Here is a 20,490-nt window from a genome sequence, read left to right as displayed (position 1 = left end):
TTTTTTGAGTTCTGAAATATCTCATTTAATGTCTGCTGCCATTATTTTATCATATTCCTTTTTCACACTATTTACCCAGCCCATTTAAGTCAATTCTGTCTTCATCCCCTTCTAACATTGTTTATTTAATTTTAAATCGTCAATTTACTAGCCCTCATATCTCACACTGTATGTGAAATTCTACCATGTTATGATCACTGTTACACAGAGGAACTTTGAATGAGATTTTTACTTGATCCTGTCTCACTGGTGCAGTACAAGGTCTAAGATAACCAGTAAGTTCAAGAATTAATTGTTCAAAGAAATTGCCCGAATTCCAGTGTTTGAATCCATCGTCCAGGCCGGTCTGGTCAATCGGATCTGCCTAATTGATGTGAAGAATATGGTTACCTGTGATTACTGTAGTCACCTTTCCAGCAAGCCACATTATTTCTTGATGTACAGTCTGTTCTGCAGCCTCTGTATAATGAAATGTCCCATGTTCACCCTTGCAACCTGACCCTGTAGTCTCCAGCCTGGCTCTATCTAGCAACACTGTCCCACTTATCTTTTCATCATCCATTGAACCAGCTCATTTACCTCCACAGGGTTTCCAGCATCAGGCTGAAGATTTCATAAAGTCAGGAATAAAATACAGTGCTTCTGCTGTCAGAGTAGCAAAGTAAGTTTATTTTAAATCATTTGGAACATAAACCAATCTTTTGTAGAAAAATACATGAACTGTTTACTGGCCTTATACACAGTATCAGGGAAATGAGAGAAAAGTAAATGACATCACAATTAAAGGAAATTAATAATGAAATTTTCAGTAAAATTTAATTTATTCCAAAATTCATGAAAAATGAATTAAAGGAAATGACATTTGGATCAAATGGGAGATTATTGAGACAAACCCATCATTACAGTAATTCCATCACCATGCACAGCGGGAACTCCCTTCTCCTGTTATTTCAAACAGTAAATATTCTCCTCAATAAAGTATCCAGACTTGTTCAAAAAAGGAATCTAATGATTTAAGTTAATGAACAATGCTCACACCTTATCTTATTTCTATTTCTTTCATAAGTTCTGGTTTATGATATGTTTAATTCTAACCTTTACACGGGTTCTCAGTGCTGGAAGGTTCCAAGGATAGAATTGGGTGTTCTATGTAACCTTTGGAGTTAGCACGGACTGTGTGGGATCCATCTGGTAGATTATGAATTTTTTAAATGTGCCAAATATTCCTTCCAATGTGCTGAATCTCATGCTATAGTGTTCACTGCACGGTGTGATTGCATTCAGTGATTGACAATGTTAGTGAGCTGCTGCAACCTCAGGGTACATTGACCTAAGCGTACAGAGCTGGAAGTGAGACTCTATGCAAACAGGGCCAGAACTATAGAAATCACAGCCAACCCCCTGAGATCCACCATCAGTAATTCCCCATTATCAATATCTTGGAGGTTGCCATTGACCAGAAACTGAACTGAACTAGCCATATAAAACAGTAGAAACAAGAGGTCAGAGGCTCTCCATCTGTTTCCCCAGAGCCTGTCCACCATCAATAAGGCACAAGTCAGGAGTGTGATGGAATACTCCCCTTCCTTGCCTGGATAAGTGTAACTCCAACAACACTCAAGAAGCTTGACACCATCCAGGACAAAGCAACCCGATTGACCAGCACCACAGCTACCAGCTTAAACATGAATTCTCTTTTTAACATCAACATGAGGTAGCAGCAGTAGGACCTATCTACAAGATGCACTTCAGTAATTCATCAATCCTCCTTTTCAAGCACTTTTCCAACTATTTCCTTCAGTATTACTGGGTCAAAGTCCTGGAACTCCCTCCCTAAGTGTGAGTCTACCTACAGCGCATGGACTGCAGTGTTCAAGAAGGCAGCTCACCCCCACCTTCTCATCACCCCACCTTCTCATCACCCCTAAACTTCTCAAGAAGGCAATTCACCCCCACCCTCACCTTCTCCAGGGTGATAGGCAAAGGAGAATGAATTCTGGCCCAAACAACAAGACATACATTTCTTGAACAAATAAAGTAGTAACAGCTGTGATAGTGAATAGCTCTGCTGGTTAACTTTACTTTTAGATTCAATGCCTTCAGTTCATTCCCCACTCAACCAGCATTTGTATGGTGCCTGTCCTAGAGACCCAATCTCAGAATAGATACTCACAAGAGGAAGGTCCCTACTCAGGCAGTGTTATATGTTACTGGTTAAGAGTGTTGCCCAACTTGGAAATAATGGACAAAATTGTACACATAGAGCACGTGACGTTGTCTAGTCTTGGTTTCCCAAACTCTTTTCCGATAACAATTTTCACCCATTTTTAATCTTCTCATCTCTGTGATGCATTGTGAAGCTGTTAATTATGAATTAAACAGATTTTGTTGTGGAGTTTTTTTTTGGCAAGGTGAACACCATGGCACTGAGAGAGAGGCAGTGCTGCGGTAATTGATGGTAAATAAATGCAAAACCCTTTATCCTGGCTTCTAATTTAAATTATATTTTTTTTAAAAATCACATAAGCATCGTTCATATTATTGACCCTGCAGTCTTGAGAGTAGGACATCAACAGCTATCAGCATTCACTCAGTGTCTCTGTGTAGCAGAGAGATTTGGAGACCAATGAGCTGCTAGTAACCAGGAGATCAGGGGTCAATGCCACAGCCTCTGATAGCTACAGCTACCATCAGCCTGAAAGATTCTGATATTCTCTGAGCCAATGAGCCTTGGTTTCCTGAAGAGAGGCTTATGCCCGAAACGTCGAATCTCCTGTTCCTTGGATGCTGCCTGACCTGCTGCGCTTTTCCAGCAACACATTTTCAGCTCTGATCTCCTGCATCTGCAGTCCTCACTTTCTCCTCTTGGTTCCCACAGCCTTACACAATTGTTCATAAAACACTCTGCCAGACAGAAACTATGCCACACTGACTGCACCCTGAAACACAAGCAACAGCCACACAACTGCCCATTCCCTCAGCTCTGAAACATGAGAACCCCTGACTTGAGTCAACATTTGTTTCAGGCAGACTCTTGCTCCAGAGACCAGATTTTCAGATGAAGCAAAACCAAAGTCAATTTTCTGATGAATTAGTTAGAATTTGTTGAAACGTTGAGAAATAAATTCTCCTCACTGAGAGATCCTAAACTCTTTCCTGTTTCTTATTATGGATTTTTACAGTAATTTAAAAATGGACAAATGTCCCAATTCACTCCCGTGCCTGTGTGCTTTTATGAGCCGGCAATTTAAATTTTAACACACGGAGGAAAAAATGGACGGGGTCATGTGTAGTTTTTGGCTGCTATGAGTTGTGTCAGGTTTTGCTGAAGTGAAATTTTCTCGCTCAACTTTCCCAAATGTGTTCCTTAAATTGCTATTGCTGACCCAACGGGGAAAGTCATATCATCGCTCCATCCCATGTTACCACACGCCATTCCCAGGAGAGCTCATCGTTCATCAGACCGTCATCACCAGAGCAGGATCCCTGTGGCTGTACCATCTTTAAGAGCCTGTGTGCAGTAAGAGGAGCACTGGCATCTGCCCGGTTTGTGACCGGTGACTGGACGGAGATATCCAACTAGGAAACTGGCACAGAGGTTCTCCAACGGGACCTGGATGGGGTCTGTACAGGAGGGCTACCCACTTCCTAGAGGGCATATCGAGAAGCCTGTGCCACCTGATCAGAGATTGCCATGTGGTCAGTGTCCTATCCAGGGTTTGGGAGACTGTGTGACAGTGCTGGAAGGAGATCACGTTGCTCTCTGCTACCTCATACTCTGTCAGCTACTGCATCTGCCTCCCAGCAAAGCTTCTGCTCTGACAGACCCTCTGATGCACCCCCAAACACCACCATCCTTACCCCCACCCCTGCAATCCCAACCTTCCCCCCATACCCTCCACACCCAATACCTCCCCTCTCTTGCTCCAATTAGCCCACTTCCTCCCAAACCAACATCCCTCCACACTGGCTTCCCCAATCCCTCGGAAAACCACAACACCTTTCCTCCACATGCACCTGACACCCACTTCAGTCACACTCATTTATGCTGTGTATGTCATTACAACAGGAGACCTCCCACAGTGGGAGGGGGGGGAGTAAATGGAGGGGAATGTCTCCTTGTCCTCACCCTGCACAAGGAGAAAAACCAATAGCTGGGCTGAATATACCCCCTCCCCCCCCAACTCCCCCTGCACGTCCCCACACTCCTAGAACACATCCCACCCCCACCTCCCCATCCAGTTTCATCCCTACCCATCTCCACAACCCCTCCTGCTCCACACCCTCACACCTCACCCCTCCATACCCACCACCCCCACCCAAAACAATACACTCCACCCCCACCCCATCCTGAGCCCCACTCCTGGCGCTCCCTCCCTCCTGCCCCCCCCCCCCAGTGGCAGCACTGAAACATCTTGGAGCTCGAGAGGTGAGGGGGGTGTGCGAAGATCTCCCAATCTCCCACAGTTCCACAGTCAAGTGGGGGAGAATCGCTCCAGGTAACTCAAACTTGGAGGGAGGTTCTGGCTCAGCCTGTGGTCCTGGGGATGAGGAATCTGGGGGTGCATAGCCCAGGGGATTAGGGCACAATGGCTCTGTCCGCCAGCCCACTTCGACAGGTTGATGACTGCAATGACAGAAAGGCCCAATGCCCTTAGGACATGCCACAGAGTCTTGCCCACATGCCCAAGGTATGGTTCTCAGGACCAGGGGAGCCCGGGGAGTCTTGACCACTGTCCAGGTGCCCCATACTCACATGGAAACAGGGTAGTGCCAGGAGGGACCCGCCATCCCCACTGGAATTGTCCCACCAAATCATCAGGACCAATGGACTGCTCTCTCGAGAAGGTTCTCCCGCTGTTTAGACTCTCAGGATGGTGGCTATACAGTGAGCATTAATCACATTGTGTGTGAGCCAGGATAGCTATGGCTGACTCTGATACCTCAGGTCCCACTGCCCTTCAGCACTGCCCAGTATTGGGCTGGTTGTGAGTGTGGGACTGTCTATCTGAGGTGGTAGACTGTTGGTGACAGTGCCAGGAAAGTGGTACACACAGAGAGGGTCAGTGCAAGAAGATGACCAGGATGTTGCCAGCCTGCAATCTGTGTTGTTAATATGTTTATAGACATTGTTCATCCCCTGAGAATGCTCAGGCCTTTCCCTCACCTTCAGCTCCCTTGCAATGCCCCTACCCCACACACCCCTCCCTTTGCCTTGGTTTCCTTACCCGATCCTCACTCTCAGCTTTCTCCACCTTCACAGCATCACACCACCTCCCCCCCCCAGCCCCCCCTAACCATGCTTTGTCCTCAGCGCTGTCTGTGAAGTGACTGTCACCTGCTGCCTGGGCCACAGCACACCCCCCTCTCCTCCCCCCACCCCCCCAGCTCCCATCCCCACCCCAAAACCAGGCAGACGCTTGGGACTGCCACAGGAGTTTACCCTGACTCCCCAATGCCAATCCACTCTGACTGACGAGGCCCTCCTGTAATGAGCTGTGGCCCCCTCCCCTAACAGCCGATGCAGTGTGACTCTGATTGCAGCTGCCAGGTGACACTGACATACAAGAAGATTTGGTGCCAGCCCACAGCATGGCCTCCAGGCTGGTTGGGTAACATTTCAAAGCAGGACAGAACAGGGTCAATGCTGAGAGGATGCTTCCCCTCGTGGGAGAGTCCAGGGCCAAGCAGCTAGTCTCAGAATAAAGAGGCACAACGTAAGGCTGAGATGAGGAGGAATTTCAGAGGGTTGTGATTCTTTGGAATTTTTTGCCAGGGAGAGCTGTCAGACCGGACTCCAAACTGTATATTTAAGACTGACATCAATAGATCCTTGATTGAGGGGGCCAGGAAAGTGGATGTGAGAAGTGTCAGATCAGCCATGATTTTATTGAATGGTAAAGCAGATTGGATAGGCTGAATGGTCTACTATTGTTGCTATTTCTTACGACAGGGCAGCATATGGCAGGGCTGGGTATGGCAGGGCAGGGTGTGGCAGGGCAGGGTGTGGCAGGGCAGGGTATGGCAGGGCAGGGTATGACAGGGCAGGGTGTGGCAGGGCCGGGTATGACAGGGCAGGGTATACAAGGCAGGGTATGGCAAGGCAGGGTATGGCAGGACAGGGTATGGCAGGACAGGGTATGGCAGGACAGGGTATACAAGGCAGGGTATGGCAGGGCAGGGCGTGGCAGGGCAGTGTGTGGTAGGGCAGGGTATGGCAGGGCAGTGTGTGGTAGGGCAGGGTATGGCAGGGCAGGGTGTGGCAGGGCAGGGTGTGGCAGGGCAGGGTGTGGCAGGGCAGGGTGTGGCAGGGCAGGGTATGGCAGGGCAGGGTATGCTGCAACCATGCTAGTAGGCACCAGGTGAGTGTGCACCAAGAGGTAAAGGGGGCAGGCCTGGTAAGCAGCATGGTCCACTCCATGGACTGTGCTTCTCCCTGCATGGCCGCTGTTTCACAAATGTGGGATTCAGGGTATTGCATAAATGGTGGCAATAGCTTTGTGAAAGTCTGGTGTAAGTGTGAAGGTCTGGTGTAAGTGTGTGTGATGAAAGAGTGTGTACATGGAAGGTGCTCATGGGTCTTGCCCTCCTCTTGCCTCTGGGCAACATGGAGGTTGTTTGGAGCTGCCAGGTTCCTGCTCTGGTTCCCATGTCAAGCTTTCTGATGTTGAGTTTGTATGGCTAGTTTGGAAAGATTGCAACCCGTGGTAAGTTGGCTGTTACCAAAAAAAAGGACATTAATTGGGAACTCATTGCTCCCTGGCAAGAATCTCACCATTATGCTTCAACAAATTGTATAAAATGTTAGTTCGGCCCCATTTGGAATATTCTGTGCAGTCCTGGTCCCATACTATAGAAAGGACATGGAGGCTTTGGAGAGGGTACAAATGAGATTTACCAGAACACTGCCTGGATTGAGGTGTACTCGCTATGAGGAGAGGTTAGATAAACTTGTTTTCGCTAGAATGTCAGAGGTTGAGGGGATCCTGAAAGAAGGATATAAAATTATGAAGGCATGGATAGGAATGTTTAAAGATGTGCAAGGCAAGGGTTTTACGCAGAGGATGGTAGGTGCCCAGACACAGTGTCAGGGGAGGTGGTAGAGGCAGATACAATAGTACTGTTTAAGAGGCACTCAGACAGACACATAAACAGGTAGGGAAGAGAGAGCAACAGAGCATGTACAGGCAGTTGGGATTAATTTAGAATGGCATCCTGGCCAGTACAGACATGATGGGCCAAAGGGCCTGTTCCTTGCTGTACTGTTCTATGTTTAAATTGGGAATGATGTGGTGGGTTTGGCCCAATATCTCCCCATTGCCCATACTGTTCAGTTGTTCGAAGGTTCTGCCCTGCGTCTTTGCCATTTTTGTGTTGACATGGATTTGGATACTGACCACATGTGATATTGACAGTGGTCCAAGCTTTCAGTCCAATGAACAGGAGGGAACTCCCAGCTTCTGTTTACAGGACACCACTGCAGAGTCTTGTTTCTGTTGTTCCTGCTTCTCTGAAATAGAAACAGGCTGCAGACAGGTGAGGAAATATAGTCCATTCTCTGCTCCAGCTCATTAAAACTACTGGAAATGAAACCGCCCTCCTGCAACGTCAAGTCTCAGTTATTGATTATTGGAAACAAATTACATATCTGACAATAGCAGGGAATAACAAGTTACATTAACAGGTTTGGCACTTTCTGAGGTCTCACTTTGGCCTCGACTAGACTATAATGAACCTCACTGGAAGGATTAAACGGTTATGATACTGAAAATGTCTTTATTTAATTGCTCTGGTCACAATGAGGAGATAGCTTTAACTAACTCACAGGGAATCCCACACAATCAGAGAAACATGTTAATATCACTGAAATAATAACTCAGAGACTCATTAATGTCCAACGGCAGCTAGTAGAATTTAATTTATGGAGAAAGAGTGACATTTAGCCCATGAAATTATCATTAATTGTTGTAAAAATCCATCTGGTTTACTACAGCAGTTTACAGAAACAAACCAGCCATCTTTACCCAGCTAATGCAATCTCCAGCCACATGACCGATGCTTATCTATGAACTGAAAAGGCTGAGCTAGCAACTCAGTTAGGGTTAGTTACTGAGGGATAGTAACTGCTGGCTTTCCCAGTGTCTCCCACATCCCCACAACAGAGCAATGTGATACCTACAGAGGCTGCACCTGACTGAAGGTCAGACTGGCATCATTCACAGTTCATACTTCTGACAAAAATCATTCTGTGACAGTAAAGATATTTAAATTACCTAAATGTGAAGATTCAAACAAACCGATGCAGTGTTGTGTTCAAGCTCCTTTAACACTGTGCAGTGTAGAGAACTAGATACAAATAATCAATGACATCAGATAAACTCGCTCAATCCTGCTCAGTCTCTCCGAGTCCAGCCCTCACTAGTGCTCACTCTCTCTTCACAGCTGTAGTACCACAATCATTGGTGCCAGTCACACTCTCCTCCAGCCCAAACATTCTGTTCCTCTCTCTCCTGGTCATCCTCATCTGTCTCTCTCTGCTTTGGAGGATACATTGCCCTGGTTGACAGTCTCTAGGCACTGTTTATATTCCAATCACACAAGCTGGGTGGAGGAGAGATCCATGTAATATTTATAGCATTTCTGATTTTTTAGTGCTGATTGCATCAATTAAACAAAATGTTTTCTGTTTTACAGGTAAGAGTGTTCTGCAGGTAAAAGGAATTGACTGCCACTTGGTATTGTACAGTTGTGTGTGTGTGTGTGTGTGTGTGTGTGTTTCAGAGACTGCTCTGATGTTGTGTTTGGACAAGCCTCTGGGATATGGAATCGGGATTTGATCGTGCGATATGCGTGTTGTGTGCTTTCCACTGGGGCAGTTACCCACATTACTGATAAACACACGAGAACTGGTCTCACACTGGTCTCTCTCTCTCTCTCTCTCTGGAGACTTCTGTCTTTTCACCCTCTTCCTCAAGAGACAATTCTGATTAAATAATGTTTCTATTTACCGCGACTTATTTTTCTACCCTAAAAGCAATGTTAGTCTTGTGATCCTAAATCACAAAACCTTTCCAAAAGGATCAACCCGTGATTTCCATGACCTTCAGACTGACAAACCACCTAGATATTCAGGAAGGTGAGATCTGAAAGCGTTTCAAAAAATTGTGAAATTCTTCGAAAAGTCGCTAAGAAATTGAACGACAGGTAAGAATGAGATATTCCTTCACATCCACTGTAACCGCACCCTGGCTGAACTCTGCAGATTAACTAGTAAATCACTGAGAGGAGGGGTGAAGGAACCAGTGCTGTGCAGCTAGTGCATAAATAGGGCAGGTAGGCAAGGCAGTGTTTGACGGTGGACAGGGAAAGGCCATGGTTACAGTGACACACGGGTACAGTAATGTTTCAGGCTGCAGGGTAACACGCCTCTGTTGATCTGATAGAAGTCCACCAGCTGAATGAGGTCGGTGAATTTGGTCTGCCCGGTGTCCACAGTGAGGTATGTTTGACCATCTTCCTCGCACTAACCCAGAGAGAGAAAACAGACATTTAAACACTGCTCCAATGACTGTGCTCCTTTCTGCAGAACTATTGGCTGGACCCCCTGCCTAGCTTTGACCAATCATGTGACTAGGTTGACAGGTGTTGACCAATCGCCTGTCAGGTTCAGGGTGCAGCCTGATTGGATAGAGCCTTCCTGCCACCCGCAGAGTAAAAACTGCCTGAGATATAGTCCCACACACTGATTCTCACTGGGGTACGGGTCACACACACTGACCCTCACTGGGGTACACTCCCACACACACTGACTCTCACTGGGGTACAGTCCCACACACTGACTCTCGCTGAGATATAGTCCCACTCACTGACTCTCACTGGAATACTGTCCCACACAGACACAGACTCTCCCTAGGGTACAATCCCATACACGCTGACTCTCACTGGGGTATGGTCCCACACACTGACTGACTCTTACTGGGGTACAGTCCCCCACACACGGACTTTCACTGGAGTACAGTCCCACACACACGGACTTTCACTGGGATACAGTTCCACACAGATACTGACTCTAACTGGGATACAGTCCTATACACACTGACTCTCAATGGGGTATGGGTCCCACACACACACACTGACTCTCACTGGGATACAGTCTCACACACACTGACTCTCACTGGGGTACAGTCCCACACACACTGACTCTCACTGGGGTACGAGTCCCATACTCATCGAATCACCACCAGTTCAGATACAAACTCCCCCTGAGCTATCAGCTGTAACTTTTACTCAGCATAATTTTATAAATGCAGATTTGTGACGTACAGTGAATGTGAGCTGCTTGATCATTCGCTCTAGTCACCTTGATGTCAATTTGCTTAATGAGATGGCACAAGACATTTGCCAACCTTCAGCTGGAGTACTGAGTAGTGTTTTGGGTGCTACATTATTGGAAAGATATGAATGTATTGGACAGGGTGCAGAGGCCACTTAGGAGATTAGTTTCAGAAGTGAGAAACTTTACTTATGAGGATTGCTTGAAGAAGTTGGGACAGCTCTCCTCAGACAGAACTGAAAATGTGTTGCTGGTTAAAGTGCAGCAGGTCAGGCAGCATCCAAGGAACAGGAAATTCGACGTTTTGGGCAAAAGCCCTTCATCAGGAATGCTGATGAAGGGCTTTTGCCCGAAACGTCGAATTTCCTGTTCCTTGGATGCTGCCTGACCTGTTGCGCTTTAACCAACAACACATTTCAGTTCTGATCTCCAGCATCTGCAGACCTCACTTTTTACTCCTCAGACAGAAGGCAGCTGAGAGGAAATTCAGGAGATATTCTCAAAGTTGTGGATGGGCTGGATAGAGTGGATAGAGAAGCTGTTCCCAGACTTGCAGGTGGACAGGATAGTGAAGAAGGCGTTTGGTAAACACTCCTTTATTGGTCAGTGCATTGAGTATAGGAGTTGGGATGTCACGTTGAGGCTGTACAGGGCATTGGCTAGGTCAATTTTGGAATTCTGCATTTGATTCTGGTCTCCCTGCTATAAGAAAGATGTTGTTAAACTTGAAAGGGTACAGAAAAGATTTATAAGGATATTGCCAGATTGGAGGGTTTGAGCTACATGGAGAGGCTGAATAGGCAGGGGCTGTTTCCCTGCGTCAGAGGCTGAGGGGTGACCTTGTAGAGGTTTATAAAATCATGAGGGGCAAGGGAAGGGTGAATAGCCAAGGTCTTTTTCCCAGGGTAAGGGAATCCAAAACTGGAGGGCATAGATTAAAGGTGAGAGGGGAAACATTTAAAAGACACCAAAGGGGCAACATTTTCATGCAGAGCATAGTACACATATGGAACGAGCTGCCAGAGGCTGGTACAGTTACAACATTTAAAAGGCATCTGGATGGGTATATGAACAGAAAGGGGTTTAGGGGATATGGGCCAAATGCTGACAAATGGGACTAGATTAAAGTTTGTGAGAAGATTTGTAGCCCGGGTGCTTGTTGTTGTGGTTCTGTTCGCCGAGCTGGGAGTTTATGTTGCAGACATTTTGTCCCCTGTCTAGGTAACATCCTCAGTGCTTGGGAGCCTCCTGTGAAGCGCTTCTGTGATGTTTCCTCCGGCATTTATAGTGGTTTGTCTCTGCTGCTTTCAGTTGTTAGTTCCAGCTGTCCGCTGCAGTGGCCGGTATATTGGGTCCAGGTCGATGTGCTTATTGTGGATGAGTGCCATGCCTCTAGGAATTCCCTGGCTGTTCTCTGTTTGGCTTGCCCTATAATAATGGTGTTGTCCCAGTCGAATTCATGTTGTTTGTCATCTGTGTGTGTGGCTACAGGATAGCTGGTCGTGTCGTTTCATGGCTAGTTGGTGTTAGTGGATGCGGGTTGTTAGCTGTCTTCCTGTTTGTCCTATGTAGTGTTTTGTGCAGTTCTTGCATGGGATTTTGTACACTACATTGGTTTTGCTCATGCTGGGTATCGGGTCCTTCGTTCTGGTGAGTTGTTGTCTGAGAGTGGCTGTTTAATTTAGGGACTAGATTAATTTAGGAAATTTGGTTGGCATGGACAACTTGAACTGAAAGGTCTGTTTCTGTGCTGTAGAACTCTATGACGCTATGATGTTGATAGATTTAAAGTGATGTCAAAAAAGCAGCAAGAGTAATGTGAGGAAAAGTTTTTCACAGAGTAATTTTCACACAGAGAAAGCATTGTCTGCAATGTGGCTGAGGCAGGTTCAACTGTAGCATTTAAGAGGTTATTACACAATAATTTGAACGGAAATAACATGCAGGGGGATGTGGAAAGGCTCTGGGTAATGAGGCTCATATGAAGAGCTGGTGCAGGCATGATGGGCTGAATGGCCTCTTCCTGTACTGTAATGATTCTGCAATTGTGACTGTGATGAATGTGGGATCATGAGCAGGAGAAATATTTAGAACATAGAACAATACAGCACAGAACAGGCCCTTTGGCCCACGATGTTGTGCCGAACATTTGTCCTAGATTAAGCACCTATCCATGTACCCATCCAATTGCTGCTTAAAGGTCACCAATGATTCTGACTCTGCCACTCCCACAGGCAGCGCATTCCATGCCCCCACCACTCTCTGGGTAAAGAACCTACCCCTGACATCCCCCCATACCTTCCACCCTTCACCTTAAATTTATGTCCCCTTGTAACACTCTGTTGTACCTGGGGAAAAAGTCTCTGACTGTCTATTCTATCTATTCCCCTGATCATCTTATAAACCTCTATCAAGTCACCCCTCATCCTTCACCATTCCAATGAGAAAAGCCCTAGCACTCTCAACCTATCCTCATATGACCTATTCTCCATTCCAGGCAACATCCTGGTAAATCTCCTCTGCACCCTCTCCAAAGCTTCCACATCTTTCATTAAGTGAGGCGACCAGAATTGCACACAGTACTCCAAATGTGGCCTTACCAAGGTCCTGTACAGCTGCAACATCACTTCACGACTCTTGAATTCAATCCCTCTGCTAATGAACACTAATACACCATAGGCCTTCTTACAAGCTCTATCCACCTGAGTGGCAACTTTCAACGATCTATGAACATAGACCCCATGATCCCTCTGCTCTTCCACCTTACTAAGAACCCTATCGTTAACCCTGTATTCCGCATTCTTATTTGTCCTTTCAAAATGGACAACCTCACACTTGACAGGGTTGAACTCCATCTGCCACTCCTCAGCCCAGCTCTGCATCATATCGAAGTCCCTTTGCAGCCGACAACAGCCCTCCTCACTATCCACAACTCCACCAATCTTCATATCGTCTGCAAATTTACTGACCCACCCTTCGACTCCCTCTTCCAAGTCATTAATAAAAATTACAAACAGCAGAGGACCCAGAACTGATCCCTGCGGAACTCCACTTGTAACTGGGCTCCAGGCTGAATATTTACCATCTACCACCATTCTCTGACTTCGACCAGTGAGCCAGTTCTCTATCCAACTGGCTAAACTTCCCACTATCCCATGCCTCCTGACTTTCCGCATAAGCCTACCATGGGGAATCTTATCAAATGCCTTACTAAAATCCATGTACACTACATCCACTGCTCTACCCTCATCCACATGCTTGGTCACCTCCTCAAAGAATTCAATAAGACCTGTAAGGCAAGACCTACCCCTCACAAATCTGTGCTGGCTGTCCCTAATCAAGCAGTGTCTTTCCAGATACTCATAAATCCTATCCCTCAGTACCCTTTCCATTACTTTGCCTACCACCGAAGTAGGACTAACTGGCCTGTAATTCCCGGGGTTATCCCTATTCCCTTTTTTGAACAGGGGCACAACATTCGCCACTCTCCAGTCCCCTGGTACCACCCCCGTTGACAGTGAAGACGAAAAGATCATTGTCAACGGTTCTGCAATTTCCTCTCTTGCTTCCCACATAATCCTAGGATATATCCCGTCAGGCCCGGGGGGCTTGTCTATCCTCAAGTTTTTCAAAATGCCCAACACATCTTCCTTCCTAACAAGTATCTCCTCTAGCTTACCAGTCCGTTTCACACTCTCCTCTTCAACAATACGGTCCCTTTCATTTATAAATACTGAAGAAAAGTACTCATTCAAGACCTCTCCTATCTCTTCTGACTCAATACACAGTCTCCCACTACTGTCCTTGATCGGACCTACTCTCATTCTCACGTTTCTCACATACGCATAAAAGGCCTTGGGGTTATCCTTGATCCTACCCGCCAAAGATTTTCCATGCCCTCTCTTAGCTCTCCTAATCCCTTTCTTCAGCTCCCTCCTGGCTATCCTGTATCCCTCCAACGCTCTGTCTAAACCTTGTTTCCTCAACCTTATGTAAGCCTCCTTCTTCCTCTTTACCAGACATTCAACTTCCCTCGTCAACCAAGGTTCTCTCACACGACCATCTCTTTCCTGCCTGACAGGTACATACATATCAAGGACACATCGTATCTGTTCCTTGAAAAAGTTCCACATTTCAACGACATCGTTCCTTGATAGCCTATGCTCCCAATTTATGCTCCTCAAATCCTGTCTTGCAGCATTGTATTTACCCTTCCCCCAATTGTAAAACCTGCCCTGTTGCACACACTTATCTCTCTCCATAACCAAGGTGAAAGTCACAGAATTGTGGTCACCATCACCAAAATGCTCACCCACTAACAGGCCCATCACTTGTCCCGGTTCGTTACCAAGTACCAAATCCAATATGGCCTCCCCTCTGGTCGGACAATCTACATACTGAGTTAGAAAAGCTTCCTGGACACACTGCACAAACACCGCCCCGTCCAATCTACTCGATCTAAAGAGCTTCCAATCACTATTTGGGAAGTTGAAATCGCCCATGACTACTACCCTGTGGCTTCTGCACCTTTCCAAAATCTGTTTCCCAATCTGTTTCTCCACATCTCTGCTGCTATTGGGGGGCCTACAGTAAACACCCAACAAGGTGACTGCTCCTTTCCTATTTCTGACTTCAGCCCATACTACCTCCAAAGGCAGATCCCCCTCGAACTGCATTTCTGCAGCCGTTATACCATTTCTAATTAGCAACGCCACCCACCCCCTCCGTTTTTACTACCCTCCCTAATCTTACTGAAACATCTGTAACCAGGAACCTCCAACAACCATTCCTGTCCCTCTTCTATCCACGTTTCCGTGATGGCCACAACATCGTAGTCCCAAATCCCGATACACGCCTTAAGTTCACCCACCTTATTTCTGATACTCCTTGCGTTGAAGTATACACACTTGAGCCCATCTCTGTGTCCGCAAGTATTCCCTGTCAGTGCTACCTTCTCCACAGCCTCCCTACATTCTTGGACATCCTGAAAAACAACTAACCTACTTGCTGGACTACAAGTCCAGATCCCATTTAACAATGTTATCATCGAATAATTGGATAGAAATAAATTACCGGAACAACCAGGAAGTGTTTGGTCTTGTGGTGGTGGCTGAGGGTCAGCACAAACCCTTTGGGTGTCCTTTGGCTCTCTCTAATCAGGAATACACTGCATCAAGGGAAAAGCACACAAATAAATACCCCTCCAAAAATCAGTGTAAAATCAAACTCAGTTCTCATTCAATTCTGCTGTTTGTTTCAGTTTCATCTTCCTGTTCAATCCATAACCATAAGTAAAACCACTGGAATATTCATAATATTACTGCAAACTATCAAAATGACAAAGGCTGGGAGTGAATCCGACAATATCCCAGCCAAAAGGTAACAGTGAATCCTGTACAACAATGTGGTCAGACAGGCAGAGCTTATAGTTGGGAGAGAGGGAGGGAGGTTAGGGAGGAAATTCCTGAGTTTCTGTCCCAGGTTTTGAGGCACATCCACCAACGGTTAAACGTGGGTGTCTCAAGAGGCTAGAATTTGAGGAGCACTGAAATTTCAGAGAGTTGGAAGAATTTACAGGAAGAGCAAGGGACAAGACTATGAAGGGATTTTAAAACATAGATCAGTAATTTATACTTGAAACTTCAATGTCATTCACTGAGATCTGGGGCAGTACAACAAGGAACTTACAGTGGGACGCAACCCGGGACGCGGTTTTTTTTGGATGCCCTCAGGAGAGCAACAATATAATGCACAGAGAAGGGGTGAGGAGAGCAATAGGAGAACTAGGAATCAATAGCAGATCTGTCAGTTGACACAGTACAGTGTGGTAGAGGAAGAAAAGTCTTTCATGGAAGAATGTGGTGGATGTTAGTACCATGTGGCCAAAGAACAGTCACTCCTGGGCGTTAAAATGATCCATTGCTTTGTATCTGTGGGGTGTTGGTGGAGCAGAAACAAATAATGTCATATGTTTAATGTAATTAACCCGTTTATTAGAATTTTCCAAATTGGACAATGGGGTTCTGAAGGGAGTGCACCTACTAGCAGGCAATTAGTTATTGAGGTGGGATTTGGAGGATTCATCACTCACTCACTCAACCAGGGAACTCCAAGCTGGTTGCTTTGGAAAGGCCTAATCTTGTTTCCTTTTGTAATGATCTGTAATTATTAAATCCCTTGCTCTGTCTCAGGTTATGGGCTCTCTCACCCACTGCTCATTTGCAAAATTTCTCTGAAGTGAAATAATTCTCGCCCTTGCCCCCCAGCTGTGTCCTCACCCATCAATGTGGCCATGTTGGATAATCAGTCTGTGTGCTTCTTCCCTTGAGATCCGTCCATGAAACCAGGGCTGACTGCTGTGTATTGCTAGATCCACGATAAAGGAAACTGTTATTGCAGTTAATCCATCTCAGACATTGCTCCTAGCTCATCCTGTTATCAGCAATCTTTCTGCTGCAGAAATCAGCACAACATTAGCACAACATACCCACTGCAGGCCCTTATTATCTCCCAGGGAGAGAAATTCAGAATGCTTCACTGCAGAGGGAGCTGGGTATCCTCATGCATGAAGCACAGAAACCTGGTATGCAGGCTACAGCAGGTAACAATGAAGGCAAATGGAATTTGAGCATTTATTGCTAAAGGAACAAGACATAAAAGCAGGGAGGTGTTGCTGCAACTGAACAAGACATTAGTGGGACCACACGTGGAGAATTGTGCAGGTTTGGTCCCCTTGTTTGTTGAAGGATGTAGTTACATTGGAGGCAATTTAGAGGAGGGTCACCACATTGATTCCAGAGATGAGGGATTTATCTCATGAAGAGAAATTGAGCAGTTTAGGCCTTTCCTATCTGGAGTTTGGAAGAATGAGAGAAAATCTAATTGAGGTATATAAGACACTAAAGGGAATAGAAAAAAATGGACCAACAGAGGATGTTCCCTCATGTGGGACAAACGACAACGAGAGGTCATAGCTTTAGGATAAGGGGCAGCAAATTCAAAACAAGGAGGAAGAGACATTACTTCTTTCAAAGGGTCATGAATCTATGGAATTCACTCCCCTCTGAGAGTTCGATGGATGCTGGGACTTTGAGTAAATGTAAAGAGAGACAGATTTTTAATTAGTAATGGGTTGAAGGATAATGGAGAATTGGCAGAGAAATGGAGCTGGTGCCAAGGTGAGATGAATTGGTGGAGCAGGCTCAAGGAGCTGAATGATGTCCCTCTGCTGCAGGCTCTGATGTTCTCTCAGAGTCTGTGAGGCTTTCCCCAGTGCTCCTCACCTTCCTCTATCCGGACCATCCTCACCCACCTCTATCCGGACCATCCTCACCCACCTCTATCCGGACCATCCTCACCCACCTCTATCCGGACCATCCTCACCCACCTCTATCCGGACCATCCTCACCCACCTCTATCCGGACCATCCTCACCTACCTCTATCCGGACCATCCTCACCCTCCTCTATCCGGACCATCCTCACCCACCTCTATCCGGACCATCCTCAGGTTTAAATGGAGATTGACTTGACCCTCACAGAACCACAGTTCCCCCAGAATACATTGGGTTGTAGAAACCTAATGTGTGGTCCCTCTGCACACTCAATAATCACACGGGTCTTTGAGTGTTTCTGGGTTCCTGTCACGGCACATTATAAGATAGAAAAAGAGATAACTGCAACAACACCTCTTACAGTTTCTCCACTAACAAAGAGATTTGTGTAATCTTGAGAGTAGGTGGGGGAAAAACCTTCATAATAAGCACAAGTGGAGTGATAGATAGAGAGAGAGAGAGAGAGAGACAGAGAGAGATAGATAGAGAGAGAGAGAGAGAGAGAGAGAGCAACAGAAAAACAGAGAGAAAGAGAGAGAGGCTGACAGACAAAGGGACAGGATCAGAGACAGGGAAACGGGGACAGCAAGACAAAGTGACAGAGAAAGAGAAATCGAGAGAGAAAGAAAAGAAGAGGCAGATTGTGAGATGGACACAAAAGTGGAGAGAAAGGGAAGGGGAATGGAGAGAGAAAGCCAGACAGGAAGGAGAGAGAGAGAAAGACAGAGAGATAGAGAAGAAGCACAATCTCCCACATTTCTGTGGCTAAAATGACCATGGTTAAAAAAAAGTTAAGGAATTGCTAAGATTCTGGGAAGCATTGACCATTCAGTCCATCAAACCCATTTTATGTGTATACATTGCACTGTGAACCCAGGATAAATGTTCCTCCATTCACACCAGTGTTGACATTTCACTGAATATTTAACACACCTTTTACAAACTAACAATGGAGATCTGAAATCTACTTTTAAACAGGTTAATGTTGAACAGAATAAAATAGAAATTCCAGACTTTTTGGCATTCAATCAATATAATCTTGCGCTAGGCCTTCCTCTCCTCCATAAGAGCTGTTGAATTCGAAATCAGTTTTACTCTTCAACACTGGGCCAGATCGGTTTCTGTTGGGAAAGGCTACTAACAATTTTGGAACCATACGATTAGGTGGAGCTAAGATATTGATCAGTCATGACAGAGGACAGCGGAGCAGTTTTGAGGGGCTGAATGGTCTCTTCCCGTTCCTATGGGAGTTTGGTTCTAACGCTTTGTGGTTCATGATCAGAAATGAGCAAAATGTTTTTTTCCACAGCTGAGGACAATTGGCTGAAGCTAGCTTCCTGCTGGTTTGCAGTTTTCACACTCATGAAAACCTGATTTTGTTAATGTTTGGTTTCGCACGAATCATCAGAAAGACTCCACTGCATTTCTGAGAATTTTATTTAATAAACAGACGCTATAACAAAAATTACTCGCTTAGAGAAAGTGTGGAGGAGAATTACCAGAATGGTCACAGGGATGTGAAACCTCGGTGAATGTGGAAAAGCTGGAAAACCTGAGGTTGTTTTCCTTACTGCAGAGAATTTAACAGCGTTCAAAATCATGAAGGCAGAGTAAATGAGAGATGTTTTCCACTGACAGTGGGTGGACCATCATAGAATGGCAGAAAGTGAGGACTGCAGATGCTGGAGATCAGAGTCGAAAATGTAGTGCTGGGAAAGCACAACCGGTTAGACAGCATCTGAGGAGCAGGAGAGTCGATGTTTCGGGAATGATGAAAGGCTTATGCCCAAAACATGGATTCTCCTGCTCCTCAGATGCTGCCTAACCAGCTGTGCTTTCCCAGCACTACACTCTCGATGGCCATCATGCAATCACAGAATCCCTACAGTGTGGAAGCAGGCCATTCAGCCCATCCAGCCCACACCGACTGTCTGAAGAGCATCCCAGCCAGACCCCCTCTCCTATCCTATCCCTATAACCCTGCATTTCCCATGGCCAACTCACCTAGGCTGCACATCCCTGGGCACTACAGGCAATTTACCATGGCCAATTCACCTAGGCTGCACATCCCTGGGCACTACAGGCAATTTATCATGGCCAATTCACCTAGGCTGCACATCCCTGGGCACTACAGGCAATTTACCATGGCCAATTCACCTAGGCTGCACATCCCTGGGCACTACAGGCAATTTATCATGGCCAATTCACCTAACTTGCACATCTTAAACTGTGGGAAGAAACTGGAGCAGCTGGAGGAAACCCAACAGGGGACTCAGATTTACGTCTCTGGGTCTCAGCTGTTTTCAGCTTTCCACCATTTACCAGGTCCCTTGTCCTATCCTTTTTGGCTCCAAGGCTGATGAATTCATACTTGCTTAAATTGATTTCCATGTGCTTCAGCATTTCTACCCACTGTAATTATTAACATCCCTTGGTAATTTTAGGCTTCTATCTGTAACTGCCCAGAGACATTTACCGTCAGGGTAACTCACCTGCACTGAGTACTGAGCCTTGGCACGGACTGGGCAAGCTGTGCCTCTGGACTCCCTTCTTCTGCAAAGAAAAGGAATAAATTTAGTTTGTAAGAGATACATTGAGTTACAGACACAGAGTACGCTGTGGAAAAGACATAAGGAGTCAGCAAAGAGATATGGCCAGATTAAGTGAGTGGACAGATGGAGTATAATGTGAAAATTGTGAAGTTGTTCACTGTGCCAGGAAGAGTCAAAAAAGGAGCATTTTATTTTAATACAGAGAGTTTGCAAAACTCAGAGGCAAAAGGAATCTAGGTGTCTTGGTACATGATTCACAAAAGGCCAGCAAGT

The 20,490-nt window shown here is 46.0% G+C and overlaps 1 protein-coding gene across 3 annotated transcripts in view; it reads right to left on the bottom strand.

Annotated features, from left to right (window-relative positions):
- Positions 1 to 5,407: 5,407 nt before the first annotated feature.
- The window catches only part of LOC132830785 (growth factor receptor-bound protein 7-like), a 117,080-nt gene continuing 101,997 nt past the window's right edge, over positions 5,408 to 20,490 (bottom strand). For all 3 annotated transcript variants that reach the window (XM_060848630.1, XM_060848631.1, XM_060848632.1), the window contains 4 exons: positions 20,158 to 20,218; positions 16,612 to 16,699; positions 15,407 to 15,500; positions 5,408 to 9,523 (listed from right to left, as the gene is read on the bottom strand). In XM_060848630.1, coding sequence (XP_060704613.1) covers positions 9,377 to 9,523; positions 15,407 to 15,500; positions 16,612 to 16,699; positions 20,158 to 20,218 — 390 coding nt within the window. In that variant the 3' untranslated portion in view covers positions 5,408 to 9,376. The remainder of the gene's footprint in view (positions 9,524 to 15,406; positions 15,501 to 16,611; positions 16,700 to 20,157; positions 20,219 to 20,490) is intronic.

The sequence above is a fragment of the Hemiscyllium ocellatum genome, chromosome 32 (assembly GCF_020745735.1).
Source record: "Hemiscyllium ocellatum isolate sHemOce1 chromosome 32, sHemOce1.pat.X.cur, whole genome shotgun sequence".
In the NCBI taxonomy this organism is placed as follows: domain Eukaryota; kingdom Metazoa; phylum Chordata; class Chondrichthyes; order Orectolobiformes; family Hemiscylliidae; genus Hemiscyllium; species Hemiscyllium ocellatum.
The sequence above is the reverse complement of the archived record's forward strand: the minus strand, read 5'-3'. Positions and strand labels throughout refer to the sequence as shown.